The sequence below is a fragment of the Penicillium digitatum genome, chromosome 2 (genome assembly GCF_016767815.1).
Source record: "Penicillium digitatum chromosome 2, complete sequence".
NCBI lineage: Eukaryota > Fungi > Ascomycota > Eurotiomycetes > Eurotiales > Aspergillaceae > Penicillium > Penicillium digitatum.
Window position 1 is genome coordinate 2,767,675 of NC_089385.1, and position 15,912 is coordinate 2,783,586.

Genomic DNA, 15,912 nt, shown 5'->3' on the forward strand with positions numbered 1-15,912 from the left:
CGCCAAAATATTCCTCTGCACTGTCATAGGTCACACCGTCTGCAGTTTTCACTGGTTCCGGCCATTGATACTCCATCAAGGGAACTCTTGCCACCAGCTCTAGGGGAGGGTGACCGAGTAGGGCGATCATTTCTGCAAGATGAGTTTTTGGTTAATACCGACCATGCGCATCGTGGACCTGGCAAAAGAGTTCCGTTCCTTGGATGCTATCCCAGAGCTTGGATGCTAATAGCACTAAGATGAGTTTGGAACAGGGACAAAGCTAGACGTACAAGAACTCCCAGATTCCAGATATCAGCCCTCGTCTTCCAGCCACAGCCAAGGATGACCTCAGGTGCACGGTAATGATCCGGTTGGATGGGATACAACCCCCATTGGCCCTCGTGATTGAATGTCGTGGCACCCCCGAAATCAACGATTTTTGGAATGATTTTCCTCATGTTCCTTATTGGGCCAAATTCGTTGTGACTGCGATATATAGGTCGGCCTGCGGAGTCAATCTTACAGTGAATTGGTTGATCAAGCTGCAAATTCAGAAAATCTCCGAGGACAGTCGGACCTTCAAAGGAGACCATGATATTCTCAAGTTTCAGATCCGAAGATAACCCATTAGCCTTGTCGCCGAAAGCTCTGAACAAGTGAGATAATTAAGCAACTGGATGGATAACCCTGCATCCGGTGTGAAGATAATCAAGGGCTGCAAGAAGAAAGCGAAGATACGTCTTGACAATCGGCAGCGGAATCAGCCGATCCTTGAAACGTCTCTGAAAAAGCCAGAAGGGTTCTCTCATGGGCTCATACGCCAAACATAGATGTTTTCCTTTAGGGTCGACGACCTCGAAAGAATCCACATTAGGTCGAACCAATGCATAACCGCGGTGGCATGAATCTGTGTTTGCATTGTGGTCCTCAATTTGACGTTCGTCATGGGCTACGTCTTGAGCAGGATTCGTATTCATTATCTTTAGCGTTACGGCGCTTTGCGGTTCTTCCTTGTGCCTGGATTCATTAGATATATCCAGACCAGTTGGAATTCGGAAAGTAGCGGTTACCCCCTTGTGTCACGAGCAAGCCACACTGTCGAGGAGATACCCCAGCCGACCTTGACTAGAAGTTGATAGCGGTGGGCGAGCAATTCATCCGGGTTTGCAGGGTAAAAAATTTGTGGAATCATAGCCAGGACAGATCTTTTCATCAACCATTTGGTCTTGGCGAGAAGATCTTCCCGGGGAGGGAGTGTCAAGAGTTGTCTGCGAACTGGAGTCAACGAGCGCGTCATCAAGTGTCTTATTGTCTTCATCCTCGCAAATCGCTCAAAGTGGTGTCTCGTGTGAGGAATTGAACCCCAATATTCCTAGTGCGAGGATGAAAATTGTAGGAAATAGACAGGGGTTGCTGGCATTTGTCACGCAATCAACGGGGAAGTGACTAGACAATTAACCAGGAGGTACGTGGGCAGTCCCAATAAAAATGAAAGTGCTTAACCGGTTTCAAATGAAAGCCAATCAATTTGAAATCCCAACATTTGTTGAAAGGCAAAAATCAACTCATAGGTAGTGCTTCGGTTCAATCCTGCCTCAACGCTCTCCATAGTCGAGGTTGATCCCCTCATGCAACTAAGGTAGTATTCTGCTCGACCAGTAATTACGAAGATAAAGAAGGGCTGTCAGGCATGGCCTAGATTTAAAATGTAAATCACATAGCATTAGCTCGAGATATTAACAAAACAAAAAAAACAAAATGGGGCAAAGAAAATAAGTAGCCAGCACGCTCAGATAAACAATCAGCAAGAAGAGGAAAAAAATATGAAGCCGGTAGCTCGTAGACCGGTGCAGACAAGATAGTTGGCGCTCATGTACATGCAAGGAAAACCTGCCCATGTGTTGAAGGACATGGGGAGGAGGAATTGGGATAAAGAGTGTGGAGCTTTCAGAATGAGTGTGAGGAGGGACAAGTATCAATAGCAAGGGAACAGCTCTGCTTGTTCCCCAAACTCCAAAATACCACACTGACAAGATGGTTGAGAATAAAACAAGAGTTGTGAAGACGAGGATATAAGTTTTGAGTGTCGGGAACGGAAAATCCGGGACTTCAACTCAGAAGGGACAAGTCTCGAAAGATTAGAGGATAGGAAGAGAGGAGGTTGGTTGGTGTTTTGTGCAATAGGGGGCAACCGTTGATGTCGATCACAATTCGGACTTGACTAGCTCTTCGGCTTCCCACCGGGCTTTGCGTTTTACCATCATCTCCTCAAGGACATCGAGACGTTCGCGGGTGGTGCGAAGGGCATGATCCATCTCACGGTCAGAGATCTTGCCTTCCCGAAGGCGCGCAGCGAGCTCACGCTCATCACTTGCACTAGCCCTAGATGGCCTGCGACTTGAGTAGGGCTCGGGCGATCGGTAAACATTTGGAAAGACCATTCCGTCCATACCAACTCGGTCTTCCAGCCAGTTCCAGAGCTCGGTCTCTTCACGTCGCCACATCTCCTCGTATGCAGCCAGTCTTTGAGGCAGACCGTGACCGGGACAGCCGACTTCATGCGAAAGCATGGACGGCGATGGCGAGGATCGGAAGAATGCCATATAGAACAAGATTCCGATAACTAAGAGAGCGAAGTTGCTACTCCACAGCGGAGTGAGAATGCTGGTAAAAGGCTCCAGAAGGGGGCGGACTGGTTCAAATAGTCCCCACGATTCTTCCTTTCCAACTTTAGGATCCACAGCAACCGCCACCGTGGCAGCTTCGGGCGACTCCTGCCCTGCGCCTTCGTCCTTCTTGCGCTTATCTTTGCCTCGTCCGGCGCCATTGGCACGCCCGCGAGAAACGACTCCAATCTGCAGGGCTTTGACAATCTCGTTACCAAAGGTCGTTTGTCCATCAATTGCGCCTTTCTCGATAGGACCCTTGAGCCAGCTCTTGCCTGACCACTCAATAGTACAGGTCATGAGGAAGCGAGTTTGATTGCCCGGAGCCCATGTGAAGAGATACTTGGTCATGGTAGCAAAAACGTTCCCACTGGGCACATCGGGTGTTTGGGTGCTCAGAGTAACAAGGACAGCCTTTTCAAGATCCAAGAAATCCATGGTCTCGGTACTGATACATTTTGTCTGCTTCGGACCAATGGAGCCACTGAGAGGTTTGATGTATGAGTACTTTCTGGTTGGGGCTTCGATCGTCAAACCCTTTGCCGTTCCTTCAAATTGTAGCTCTGTACATTTCTGGTTGTCGGTAAGGAACTTGGTCATAAACTCGCCGGACGCTGGGCCGAAGACCAAAGAGAAGACCTTGCCGAGCGGCGCCGAAATGATTTCCTCTTTGATGACTTTTTCGTACTGTCCGTTGGAGTCACCATATTCGGTGGCTTCGTGTGTAGCTGGACCTGGGAAATCAGCAGGCGCGTCCGTAGAAGCGGCTTTGTCGCTGTTCTTTTTGTCGCCGTTCTTTTTATCGCCGTTCTTTTTGTCGCCGTTCTTTTTGTCGCTATTCTTTTTGTCGCTGTTCTTTTTGTCGCCGTTCTTTTTGTCGCCGCTCTTTTTGTCGCCATTGCCATTTGTGCCGGCCACTGGCACAGCTGCATTCGCGGATAGATTCGATGCCTTACGGCTTAATCCCTTTCGCACTGGCAATGATGTTGCACTGGCGTTGGCACTGTCACCGGCCTCAAAGAAGCTTTCGGCATGATCTCCCTCCTCGTCCTCATCGTAGATTTCATCTTCTTCGGTGACATCGCTCTCGGACTCGCTCTCCTCCTCCCCGACTTTCTCTGTCTTATCACCGGTACCATTGGTCACACGACTTCCATTCACAGAACTCTTAATAGTTGGGTGGTTGATCTTCCAGATGTTAACCATTAGATCGTATGTGGACTCACGACTGAGCAAGCTGCGGAAAGTATGACGCGCATGAAGTGTCTGAATCGCAATAGCATTGGGGAACACTACAGCCGTACTCTCCTTTTCGATTGCAACAACCTCGTCAAAGCTGATCACTAGAGTCGTGACCCATCCTAGGATATTACTGGAGAAACAAATATGCCCTTCTGAGATATAGATGCGTCCGGCAAGAATAATCTCACGTTGCAAAGCACAGCTGTAATCTTCAATAAGATAATCGTCTTCAGGTACACTCCGAAATAATTGGTGAAAGTCCCGGTTGCGCTTTTTGCTGGCAACCGCGAAGCCAGTCAACCGAGGTACACTGGAATTGCCACCAGGGGCACCGGTCGCGCCGGTTGTTGAGGTCGTGGCTCCAGATGAGCCCCGATGACGCTGGGCAAGTTTACTGCGCCCACTGCCAGTGCGTTTGGGGCCACCACCCAGGTCACCATCAACCACGCTACCATTAGGGGGAGTTTGATCACCCACAATTGGGCCATCTTTCGGAAGTGAGCGGGTAGATTGAATCTCCAGGGCGTCGTCTGTGGGGCCGGCCAAGGAAACATCCGAAGGCCTTGCATATGCTACTTGAACGGCACGCGCGGCGCGTTTGTCTTCAAGTTTGGCAGCTTCATCATCTCGCCGAGAAACAGCTGTGTTTTTGCGCTTGTCAACGGGGTTCCCTGGCTTTGTGATCACCACGCCGTCGGCAGTCGTAATTGACTCACCGGGCCGTGCATCCATATCCAGGTGGCTAAAGTCCAAATCTCCTGCCCCAAGAGTCTCTACAGCAGATGGTCTCCCTTCGGCAATTCTACTGCCGTTATCTGAATTTCTTTCGCCCTCCTCCGAGGTGGATTCATTGAGAGATTTTTCGGCATCAGAAAGAACATTTTGAGAAGTTTGACGATTTCTCTGTTGTGCATTGATGCTGTTACTGAAGGAAGTCGCGGCGTTTTGCGCAACTGAAAAGACTGAGGAGAAGAAGCCAGTTTGCTGGGTTGCAGGCGCATTCTTCACCCCAGAGTTTTTTTCCTCAAGAGGAGTCAGTGCCGACACTGAGTTGGACAACTTGCTTGGTCCATGAGCTGCAGACGCGGACCGCACCCGGCGGTGAGATATCATATTTCCAGAGGGGCTCACGGTAGTGATTCCAGAAGACGGAGAATCTCCAGATTGCAAAGACTCGGGCGAATCGATGGCATTGTTAGACAGGATATGCGCCCTGGGAAGGCGGTACTCAGTTGGTGTTGGTGGGGTTACAGTTGTCGCTGGCGCAGGAATAGCACTATGAGGGGGGGTGTTCGGCATGGGGCTCGCTTCAAGTGAACGAGCCTTGTCGTCCGTTAGATCAGTACGAATTGGCGCAAAGACAGACGGATCATCATCGGGGGCTACCAGTGCTCGTTTCACTGAAAGACTGCTCCGCCGGCCGGCTCCGAACAGACCCCGCCCGCTTTTGGTGCCCCCAGGCTTGACTGATGAAGCCTCAGGATCATCATTGGCGCTTTTCTTATCCGAGCCGAAAGCGCCTTTGAAGAGTCGTCCAGGGGATGTACCGCGTTTCTTGCTATCTGGATCTGCGGGGATATCCAATGCCATGCCCGACGTTGCGCGGCGGGATATTCTTTCGCCCGGGATTAATTCTGACCCAGGAGCACTAGGACCGCTAAGAGCTGACTCGGCATCGGCATGAGAGTCTTCCGTGTTTGCGGCATCCACCGATCTGGTTTTGAACATTGGGGAGGAGGAGGTGTAGAATCCGGCATGGGAGCTGTGCGAGGTGAGAGGTGGAGGTCTGGTTGGTGGCAAAAAGATCAGCGTATGAGGAGTAGTCCAAGATTTTAAGAAGACCGGTTGTTCAACTTACCCGTCCGGCTCTTCATCATCGGTCAATAGACAATTGTTATCACCCTCCGCCTCCGGCGCAAAGCTCTCTCCATTCGACGATGGGGCTGCGGAGGTCCCATCCCGAGACTGGTCGGACCGGCTTTCATGTAGGTCGTTTTCTAAGACCACGGTCGGCACCCCTGACTCGTCATTTGGTTTTTGGTTCTTCTTTTTACTTTCTTTTCGCCTACGACGCACATCGAGTAGCTTTGAGAATCCACTAGGACCAGCCTTGGGATCTGCTTCTCCGCTCTGGGTTTTCGGTCTCTCGAGGTTGGAATCCTGTGATGATCGACCATTGCTCTCGAGTGCGCTTGATTCAGCAGTTAAGGTCCAGGAGCGGCGCGATCTATTTTCGCCTCTCACGCTTGAAGACGAAGAGTCGGCCATAATTGAAAGAATGTAGAGGTAGTAGGAATCGGGGGAGGGGGGGGGGGGGGGGTGTTGGTACAGGCAGACCAGGAGACTCAAGGGAAAGTTGACATGAGGTATATGTGTTGAAGGCCTTCTCTCTCTGTTCTTTTTCAGGCGAGAGAACTTCCGTACATTGACGGAAGAACAAAGATGAAGAAGAGAGAGACGTGTTGAATTGTCCGATCCCCTGGAGCTCCGCAACTTAGTCACCCGCCAAGTTATAACGGGGGCCCAAGACTGAGACTGTAGCCGTTCAATTAATTTATTCAGATTGATATTAATTGTAGGAATACGTCTGTGGTTTCATCACCATTCCTATTCCTAGGATGTCTGTTATCTCCCCCTATTTCCTTTGTTCTTCATAGACCAAGGGGTATAGCTAAAAGGCATCTAATGCTTCAGCTCCGCTTCTCCACTGGAATGTGGATGCGACTTGACGTTTCGCTGCTTCCAGCTTATCTCAAGACAAGTGTAGAGTCTAACATGTGATATAGAAGTTTGATCGAAGAGCATTGCTCTGTTTTTTCAATGCCTTCATGTCTCTCAAGTACCCTGGTATACCCTGGTGTACCCTGCAACTCTTCAAACCCCAGCCCATTCACTTTGCATAACGTCACTTCTCCAACATTCCCCGAAAAAATTCCCTCAAAGGAGTGCACCTGGTTTTTCTCTCTTAACTCCTGCAAGTGAACTTGTCGTCACTATGGAAGCAGCTCCTTTGGTCTTGGTAAGACCTCAGTCCCTCATTTCCAAGATTATCTGACCGTATCCAGGCCCACACTCATGCCCGGAACGCAGTGCTAGAGACTCGCAAGGCCAACCCAGTTGCCGCCAGCGAGGAGCATGATCTAGCTGCTGGTGAATTTGCAACCGCTGCGCAGAGTAGCTCCGACCATGAAGTGAGTCTTGATTGAGTAGAAGATCTGCCCCCCCTCCCCCCCCCCGCTCGGCTCTGAGCTAACGCGTCATAGGCCCTGCGGACCCTACGTTTGCTCGAAACTCACCACAAGAAACTCGCCGAAATCCTCCGTTTCCAGCATGAAAATCCCACTACCTCTGCTGAATCGACATCTACTACTGCTTCCTTGACTGTAGGAACCCAACTTACCGCAGCCGAGCTTGGGAGCACAAAGAGCGCAAGCGCGAACCAGGATGCACACCTTCCACCAAGATTGGTGGGCAACACTCGTCTGCCAAGTCGGGATACATCCTCTATCGCTAGTAACCTAGCATCCGCCCGTGGAATTCCGTCGCAGCCCCGACGTGGATCGCCAGTGTCGCCCACACTTACATCGCAGCATGTTGCGGCAAAGATGACAGAAACACCACCTAGAGCTAAAGCCAGCGAAACAAGGCTACGGGACGGACCAGCCAAAATCCGGCACAGTCGTGTTTCTGCACCTAAACAACCATGGTCTCCTCCGACACCTAGTTCCACTGAAGTGGTCTCCCAGCAAACCGTACCCCCCAGTGCAGCCGAATCCGGAGCATCAAAAGATAAGTCTGCAATTGCCGACGAAGCATTCAACCGCTTTTACTCCGCCTTCGGAGGACTTGTCTCCAAGGTATCGGGGCCATTGGCATTCGCAGGGATTCAAATGGGATCTGCGGATCCTCTCCGCGCTGAACAAAGCCGCAAGTCCTCAGCCGAAGTAAAACTTGACCGTGAGCACACTGTTCTAGACCATTCGATGACCGTGGGTGAGCCCGACGTGAACAAACTCTTCTCTCGAGCTGCATTGCGGTCGATTCGGAACGGCTCTGGGGCAGGTCCCGGGAACCCAGCAGAATCATTCTATGTAGTCCCGACCACTGGTGGAACTATGTCCTACGCAGGAATTCTCACCCGAGTGGAGAAGCAGGTACGCAGAAACAGCATCGAGGATGGTGATGATGACTTTGTGGATGCGCGAGAGACCCCTTCGTCTCCTGAGATGCGCCACAGTGCCAGTGATTCACGCATATGGGCGGGACGCCGTGCTACACCCAATAAGCTTACCACTCCGCAGACACAGAAGACAATGGAAGAGATGCAAGTAGAGAATGAGACCTTGAGAGGTTTGACCGATTCGCTTGCGACACGATTGCATATGTGGGAGGTGAGCGCGCAATCTTCGTCAGTGGCGCTGCAGCAATCAATCAGGATGATGCACCGCCAGAGCGGGGGGACGCCCGATCATTTCCGGCCTTCAACGACCACTACCTCTCCTGTTGCAACGCTGACTGCGCCGCCGGCTGCGGCTGCGGCTGATGCTGATGCGCGGATCAAAGAACTGGAAGAACAGATTCAGCGTAGTGAGAAGAAATTTGAGACTGCTGCTCATGAGAACGAAAAGCTCAAAACCGTTCTTGGGCGATACCGGGACCGCTGGGAAAAATTGAAAGAGGGTGCCAAAACTCGTAGAGCGGAGGGTCGCTCCGGTGATAGTCAAAGCAATCCACCTTTGAGCAGTGCCAGCAAGCCATCGGAACCCTCGTCATCCCCAGATCCCGGTCAAGGTTCCTCTACTCGTCAGGCAGGGTCTCGTGCTGCAGGTGATAACCCGGCATAGGCTCGCGAAATCCATTCTCGGTGATTGGGAACAGCGTTCGGTTCTTTTATAGCTTGTCCTCTTTCTCATGAAACATACCCATGACACTATTTTGTGAAGCTTTGGTCCCACTTGATTATTGTTTGTTTCCATTGAATAGTTTAGTAACTACTAGACTTTACATCTAATCACCCCCTAATGGAGTTATCCAGATAGGATTTATAACCTTGGCAGGTTAGATGAATGAAGAGATCATTACACCGTGTCCATATACAGTGTACGCAACGCTGTTGCCAAGGTTGCATAGTCGTTGTTGATTAAGGTAATGTCAGAATGCGAAGGCGTAGGAGAATGCAACTAGATATTGGAATGTCTTTGATCGTTCGAACATAACGCAAGATATACACAACCAGTGATCGACCAACCGAAACAAGATTCACATCAGAAGAGGTACTTGGAACTAATTTCTCTTCGTCACAAACCTTTCAATGATCACCGAACAACAAACGTAGCGTTACCACGAATATCTTCAGAGCTGCTACCCACAAGGACAGTGAATTGACCAGGCTCAACAACATACTTCATCCTTGTATTCCAGAGACCAAGATTCTCAATCTTGATAGGTATCTTGACAGTCTTAGTTTTTCCAGCAGGAATGACTACCTTCTTGAATCCCCTGAGCTGACGATTAGGAACAACAACAGACGCAATCTCATCCTTGACATAGACCTGCACAACCTCCGTACCCTCACGAGTAGTATGGGTATTTGTCACATCAACGCTCACAGTGACAGTCTTCTCGGACGCAGAGATCTCGCTTTTATCGACCTTGACAGTTCCATACTTGAAGGTGGAATAACTCTTGCCATAGCCGAAGGGGTACCACGGCGAGGCGTCACCGAGAACGTATGAGTGGCCGAATACGAGAGTTCCGTTTTCATACTTATGGCCCACGTCACTTATGGAGCGTCCGGAGTTGAGGTAGTCATAGAAGACAGGGAGATCGCCCACGTAGCGGGGGAAGCTGACAGATAGCTTGCCGGAGGGGTTATAATCGCCGAAGAGGACGTCGGCGAGGGCGTTGCCACCCTGCTCGGATGGGTAGAACTGTTGCACAAGGGCGGCGGTGGAGTTTGCGATCCAGGTGTCTGTGATGGGCTTGCCGCTTGAGAAGATGACAATTGTTGGCACGCCGGTGTCGGCTATAGCCTTGACTAGAGGTCCTTGGGCGCCGACAAGGGACAGATCGTCGGTGTCGACGTGTTCGCCAGTTCTGTGGGTCTGTTAGTACTGAAGATTTCTAGACATCTCTTGAAACAACAGCTTGGGCTACTCACGTTGCGTTCAGCCCTGTCCAGAGTTCTCCCTGATCACGCGACCAGGTTCCAACAACCACGACAGCCACATCGGACTTCTTTGCGGCCTCAATTGCCTCCTCAAAGCCTGACTGGTCACTGCTCGCTCGGTCGCATCCCTGGGCATAGTGGACCTGAGCGTTGTCATCAACTGCGGCCTTGATACCATCGAGGGGAGTGACACCTCGGTATTGACTCCTGTAGGCCACGTAGTCACCATACTACCAAATTCATTAACATCCCGACGTACGAGAGGAATAGGAATGTTGACTTACGTTCATGAGACCACCAGCCATAGGCCCAATGACCGCAATGTTGCTCGACTTCTGCAGAGGTAGGATGTTGTCGTGGTTCTCAAGTAGGATGATAGACTCCTTATCCAGGTCTCTTGCAACTTTTACAGCCTCGGGGCTGTTGATGAGCTTATGCCACTCGTTCTGAGGCGCAGCAGGGTATGGGTTCTCAAAGAGGCCCATTTCGAACTTGACCCGGAGCAACCTAGAGACCGCAGAGTCGACAACGTTGACATCGAGCTTGCCGGACTTGACAAGCTCGGGAATTTTCTGGAAGTTGCTATTTGGTAGTCAGTGTATGTAGCTGCATTTTGTAAATTTCCATAGAACTTACAAAGAACCGCCACCCATCTCAACGTCGGTTCCAGCATTCAGCAGTTGTGTGGTAACTGCTGCCATGTCAATAGGATCGCTCTCGCAAAGCCTAAAGTAGGAGCACACTCTGTCGCTGCCACCAGCATCGCTCATGACGAAGTATTCATACCTCCATTCTTCTCTTAGGATTTCGGTCAGAGTGTGGTAGTCAGAAACAGCTGGAATTCCGTCCCATCTACAAATGAATGTTAGAATAGCGATGTAAGGCAAAGCGTACTAGGATGGATTTACGAGTGGTATGCAGCCATGATAGACCAAGCACCGGCATCGATGATAGCTCGCTTGAAAGGAGGCAACCAGCTGTGCGATGATCAGTTAATTGTGCAGTCTCTTAGCCTGGAGTCGACAAACGTTGTGCGCAACTCCCGTTCACCACCGTGAACTGGGCCAGTATTAAGTCCCTGCTCGGGGGCACTGAAGCCCGCAAAGTGCTTGACCATAGCTGACACGTTCTTGCCTTGCACTCCCTTGACGTAGCTATAACCGTATTCTCCAGCGAGGAAAGTGTCCTCGGTGAAGGTTTCTTCGACCTTGTGTCACTGATGTTAGCTTCGTTATGCTGAATGTATTCACACGTATATGAAACTCACCCGACCAAATCGAAGTTCACGGGCAAGATCAACAACCGGGGCAAAGAGCTGGTTGACGCCAAGTGCTTTGGCTTCTTGTGCAATGATTTCCGCCATTTTTTCGACAAGCTGCGCCACATCTTGTTAGACCTCAAGAACATCTGGTATGACGGTGAAAGCACAATAGTCTCTTACATCTGTATTCCAAGAGCATCCGTAGGCAATTGGCGAATTGAAAATAGTGGCGTTACCCGCCAAGAATCCGTGGACACCTGGCGCAAGAAACATCGTGAGCTCGGGATCCAGTGTAGCCGAAGACTGCATCATCGGCGTACGTACCCTCAGTCTGAACAATTGCAGGAATTCCCAGAGTGGTGTTTTGGATGAGATAGTCCTGGGCTCTCTTGATGTTGTCGGAGATCCAATTCCAAGAAACAGGGTATCCAACTGCAAAACATCAGCATTTGGGTTTCTGTGGACTGATGAAACAGGATCAAACAGCTAAACAGAGGGCCTCATACCATAGAATGTGCCTGCCTTCGTCTCCATGTTGGTGACCAGGCCGGTGTAGTTGAATTCTCCTGAGGTTTGGTTCATCCAATTCGTAAGATCACCTGCACAAGAATGCATCAGCAAGTAGAACTTCCGGTGGTGATGAGTTAGATAATATCCCACCCTGAATCAACTGGGACATCTTATCCTCAATAGTCATTCGACTCAGTAAGTCCTTCACTCTCTTTTCCACGGGAGCATTGGCATCCTTGTAGAGAGGACTGGAGGCCGCTTTTCCCAAGACCAGGGCAGCAAAGAGCTGCACGAGCAGAAGCCCATTGGAAAACACATTTGCCACCATTTCGATAAAAAAAAAACCGCTGCTTATCTAAATGGATTGGAACGAAGAAAAGGAATTTCCGGGGAAGCTCTTCATATAAGTTTATGCAGGCCCGCAGTGTACTCCCTTGCACAGTGGAGACAGGCAATTCAGCATTGCATGTGAGCAATGCACGAGGCCATACCATCTTGCATCGGAAAAAAAGCCGTGTTCAGTACCGGAAGCTCAAAATCGACCAAGCTAGTTTTCAACGACTGCAGTAGTGCCCTTCTTGGCGTTATTTGAGCTGAGCTAGCACTATCAGGAGACGGAGCAATATCCCGGCCCCACATTGGCATGGCGTTCTGGGGTTGAGGGGGAAGGACTATCGGCTGTCCGGTTAAACTGACTTGAAAAATGGAGGGTAAAACCTTGTATCTATTGGAGATGCTCGTCCTATTCGGAGGATGAGATGCTACCGGAAACCGGGAATGAAGATTGATGTGATCACTATGGATAAATTAAAGGAAAAGAGGCTAAAGGTAAGATGGGTGGCTAATAATTCCAAACCCTCCTTTGTGGGGGAAGTATACACAGTGTGAAAGGAGAGAAATGATACATTGACAATTCTTCAACATATACCAGCAGAATGCAATGCCAATTACAAGGATATATCGACAGAACTATGTGAGAAAAAAGCGCCAAAGGAGGGTAATCAAAGAAAAAAAAAGGGGGAGGGGGAGGGGTGTTTGTGCATCGTAGCTAGAGAGTCTCGAGTTGATTATCGCCGATCTTCTATCTCGGTGTCAGAATCACCAGTGTTGTAGCTTGGCTCAGGCTGTGTCCTATTTTCTGGTGTTGGCGTTTCCGTAGCAGCAACACTGTCGGGTTTGGTGTTCTGGGTTTTGCGGAGAGCACCACCCAGCCACGCAAGCCCACCATTCCACGAGTCACTCAAGCTGCGAAGACGGGTCACATCTTCATTGATGAGTGGCGCTGGTATGGTATTGATCCCTGTCGGGACAGCTGACGTCGGACGGCCAGCATCCGCGGTTCTGTCCGCTAGGTTGGTGGCGGACTGCAGTCGAGCAGTTGCAAGTGAAAGCGCTGCATGACTGTTTCCTTCGAGAGAAGGATCTGCTAAAGCGCCGTCGAGTTGACGCCGACGTCCCAATCTCCGCCTTGTCCGATCTTTGAGAGGACTACCATCGCTACGCCGGATAGAATCGGCAACCACGGCAGTGAAGCCACCGGAAAGTGTAGGAAGCAGGGGCCCAGGGGAGAAACGGTGAGAGATGGAGTTGCGCAAAGTGCGCCGCGATGGTGTTTCAAGGGGAGCTTCATTGCGAGTAGAATGGCCGGCTTGGTCTAAAAGCGTGGGGGTTGAAGTACGTCGTACGGGACTGGCGATTCCATTGACCCCCGCTACTTCCTCAATACCAGGTGCAGGAGGGAACCGCAGCAGGACTGTCGAGGGTTGTGGTGTCTCGTGCTCCTGTAGAGGGGGAGTAACGAGGCGGATATCAGACTGCGGTGTCCCAACACCCTGATCCTGGATGTCTGCCCATGGGTTGGACATGCGAGATGGGGGCCGCAGTGGTGATGTGAAGTCAAACGACGGAGCAGACAATGGAGATGCATCGATTAAAGATCCACGAGGTGAAGATAGCGCGGCGGAGAGAATGCCTCTAGGAGTAGACTGGTTATCATCAACTTCATTGGTGCCTTGGCTCAATATAGACCGCTGTGGGGACTGTGGGACGACGTCACATGGTGCTTCTCTGGAAACATCCGTTGTCTTTGGCAATTGATGGCTAGACGGAGACAAATCAATTATGTCATGATACCTTTCGCCATTGCGTAAACCAATGGACTCTTCCTCGTCTTCGGATGAAAATGACGATTCATCGTCGGCGCGGACTCTGCCGCTAGTGATGAAGGAAACCCCGAGGAAAGTCAACAGACAACCGCCAACAAACTTTGTCGCGCGGTCAGCCGTTATAGATTCAAAATCACGGTAAAGGACTGCACTTCCGACAATGACAGCTAGAGTGAAGAGAACAAACTGCGTTGGGATCACCTGCGTGGAATCGAAGCGTTGCAGAGCACGATTGATGTATCGAATTTGCATCAATGCGCTGGCGACAAGGACGAAGACAAGTATGTACGTTATAGGGAATGTAATAACGTGCCACAAGGTGCCAGACAGAAGCGAAGAGATTCCTTTCGTAGAAAGAGCCGTATACCCGCCTGTTGAATGCTTTTAGCAACAAGATCAAAAGGAAACACAGCCCAAAACTGGAGATTGCTAGATAGAGACCTACCAAATAATGCAACAAGCCCAACATCGATAAAAATCGATCGCGAGCCATACCGGTGGCTTGCCCACATGAGACCGACAATCAACGATGTGGTCAATGCGAGATAGAGTTGGAACTCCCATCGTGTGATGTTGGCCCAAATTTCATGAGGTCCAAATTGTTTTTCGGACGATTTAGCACTGAGGACCACAACGGCGGCACCAACAATAGAGACGAGTACGCCCCAGAGATCTCGTTTGCGAAATTGTTCCTTGAGTAAGCATGGTGCAATGATGCAATTCGATATCAAAGCCACAACTCCCAATGGAGAGACAATCGACGCCGGTGCAAACCCGTAGGCCATGAAATTGCCCAGCTCCCCCACGACCATAAGCACGATTCCAACCCACCAGTATGGAGACTTGAGGTGGGATTTGCGGTTGCCGTATGCGCCATCCTTGCTTCCAGGGCTAGTGGCCCGCGAGCTCGAACCAGTGTTCCTCCCTTCGGTGTTGTCGCCATCATCGTCGCGATAAGGTTCGAAATCATTCTGCTCAGTGTCTCGGTATTGAGCCTGGGATCTTCCCCTTGAACGAACCCGGGTTCTATTGTTTCTGTATTCCCCGTAGCGATTTTTATCCTGCTCCCATTCTCTTGCGATCCGAATATGCGCGTAGCGTTGGATATTGAGCGCCAATGAGATCAAAACATTCCCGCACAAAGCCGTAATAATTCCAATCAGCGATGACCATTTATGCATATTTCCCCCGTTACCCCCATCATAGTTATGGGGGGTTTCCGAGGAGAAATTTGATGGTGGAACAAGTAGTTGGTGGGTAGAAGAAGCCGCGACTGTGGATGATATCGACGGGGTGATGGCCGAAGAAAGAAGACTAGGCAGCAGGCTTGCTGCCAGCGACAACTGGGAAGATTCCATCCGTTCGACTGTAATGATGCGATCCAAGTAATCGAGTGCTGTTTATCACGCGCTTTGGCGGGGAAGCCTTTTTGAATGTCAAGCACCCCTAATACACCCTAGTTCTCCAGCAGGTGTGGCCGATCAAAACGAGCCCCCAGATTCGACGGTTAGCATTTGACGTCAGGTTGCGAGAGACTGCATTCTGTTCCGTGAAATCTGAATTTATAGCGCAAGAATTAGCACGACCGATAAGGGTAGTGATGAGTACGAAGAGGTTTGGGTAAGCTTGCAGAGTGGAGGCGCGCCGCGGAGAGAACGGATATGTCAGCACTAGACAAACCTCGGAACTCCCGGGGCCAGTTTCAATAGCTTCCAATGTCTACGGGTCTCTTTTGGTCACTGGAGCCTACACGGTAAATTAACGTTCTACAGTGTGGATACGAATTCAAACAACTCAGAAGCGACGGTTGGGCGAGGTCAAAGCCCGTGTGGTTCTTTCCACAACTATCATTGGTGGTTCGAGCGGGCAGTTGGGGATCGTCATGGAGCAGCAAAAGACGGGGCAACCCAGAACGAA

General features: G+C 50.5%; 5 protein-coding genes across 5 annotated transcripts; 1 reads left to right on the forward strand and 4 right to left on the reverse strand.

The window, feature by feature from the left end:
* Nucleotides 1–126: 126 nt before the first annotated feature.
* On the reverse strand, nucleotides 127–1,300 carry Pdw03_7024 (Serine/threonine-protein kinase, Ulk1/Ulk2; the record flags this gene model as incomplete). Its single annotated transcript, XM_066101527.1, has 4 exons — nucleotides 127–132; nucleotides 273–630; nucleotides 802–999; nucleotides 1,053–1,300. 4 exons carry the CDS (start codon nucleotides 1,298–1,300, stop codon nucleotides 127–129), a joined length of 810 nt encoding a protein of 269 aa, XP_065956610.1.
* An 886-nt stretch (nucleotides 1,301–2,186) lies between these two features.
* On the reverse strand, nucleotides 2,187–6,158 carry Pdw03_7025 (GRAM; the record flags this gene model as incomplete). The annotated part of the gene is made up of 3 exons (XM_066101528.1): nucleotides 2,187–4,531; nucleotides 4,607–5,676; nucleotides 5,749–6,158. The coding sequence occupies 3 exons, from the start codon at nucleotides 6,156–6,158 to the stop codon at nucleotides 2,187–2,189; spliced, it is 3,825 nt and encodes a 1,274-aa protein (XP_065956611.1).
* Nucleotides 6,159–6,885: 727 nt separating this feature from the next.
* Pdw03_7026 (Subunit 21 of Mediator complex) lies at nucleotides 6,886–8,734 on the forward strand (the record flags this gene model as incomplete). Its single annotated transcript, XM_014678824.1, has 3 exons — nucleotides 6,886–6,909; nucleotides 6,956–7,081; nucleotides 7,154–8,734. The coding sequence occupies 3 exons, from the start codon at nucleotides 6,886–6,888 to the stop codon at nucleotides 8,732–8,734; spliced, it is 1,731 nt and encodes a 576-aa protein (XP_014534310.1).
* Nucleotides 8,735–9,205: 471 nt separating this feature from the next.
* On the reverse strand, nucleotides 9,206–12,158 carry Pdw03_7027 (Beta-glucosidase, putative; the record flags this gene model as incomplete). Its single annotated transcript, XM_014678823.1, has 11 exons — nucleotides 9,206–9,986; nucleotides 10,051–10,289; nucleotides 10,344–10,641; nucleotides 10,696–10,911; nucleotides 10,968–11,036; nucleotides 11,088–11,266; nucleotides 11,327–11,434; nucleotides 11,501–11,577; nucleotides 11,645–11,752; nucleotides 11,827–11,919; nucleotides 11,981–12,158. 11 exons carry the CDS (start codon nucleotides 12,156–12,158, stop codon nucleotides 9,206–9,208), a joined length of 2,346 nt encoding a protein of 781 aa, XP_014534309.1.
* Nucleotides 12,159–12,897: 739 nt separating this feature from the next.
* On the reverse strand, nucleotides 12,898–15,353 carry Pdw03_7028 (Magnesium transporter NIPA; the record flags this gene model as incomplete). Its single annotated transcript, XM_066101529.1, has 3 exons — nucleotides 12,898–13,804; nucleotides 13,964–14,366; nucleotides 14,441–15,353. The coding sequence occupies 3 exons, from the start codon at nucleotides 15,351–15,353 to the stop codon at nucleotides 12,898–12,900; spliced, it is 2,223 nt and encodes a 740-aa protein (XP_065956612.1).
* Between the last annotated feature and the right edge of the window lie 559 nt (nucleotides 15,354–15,912).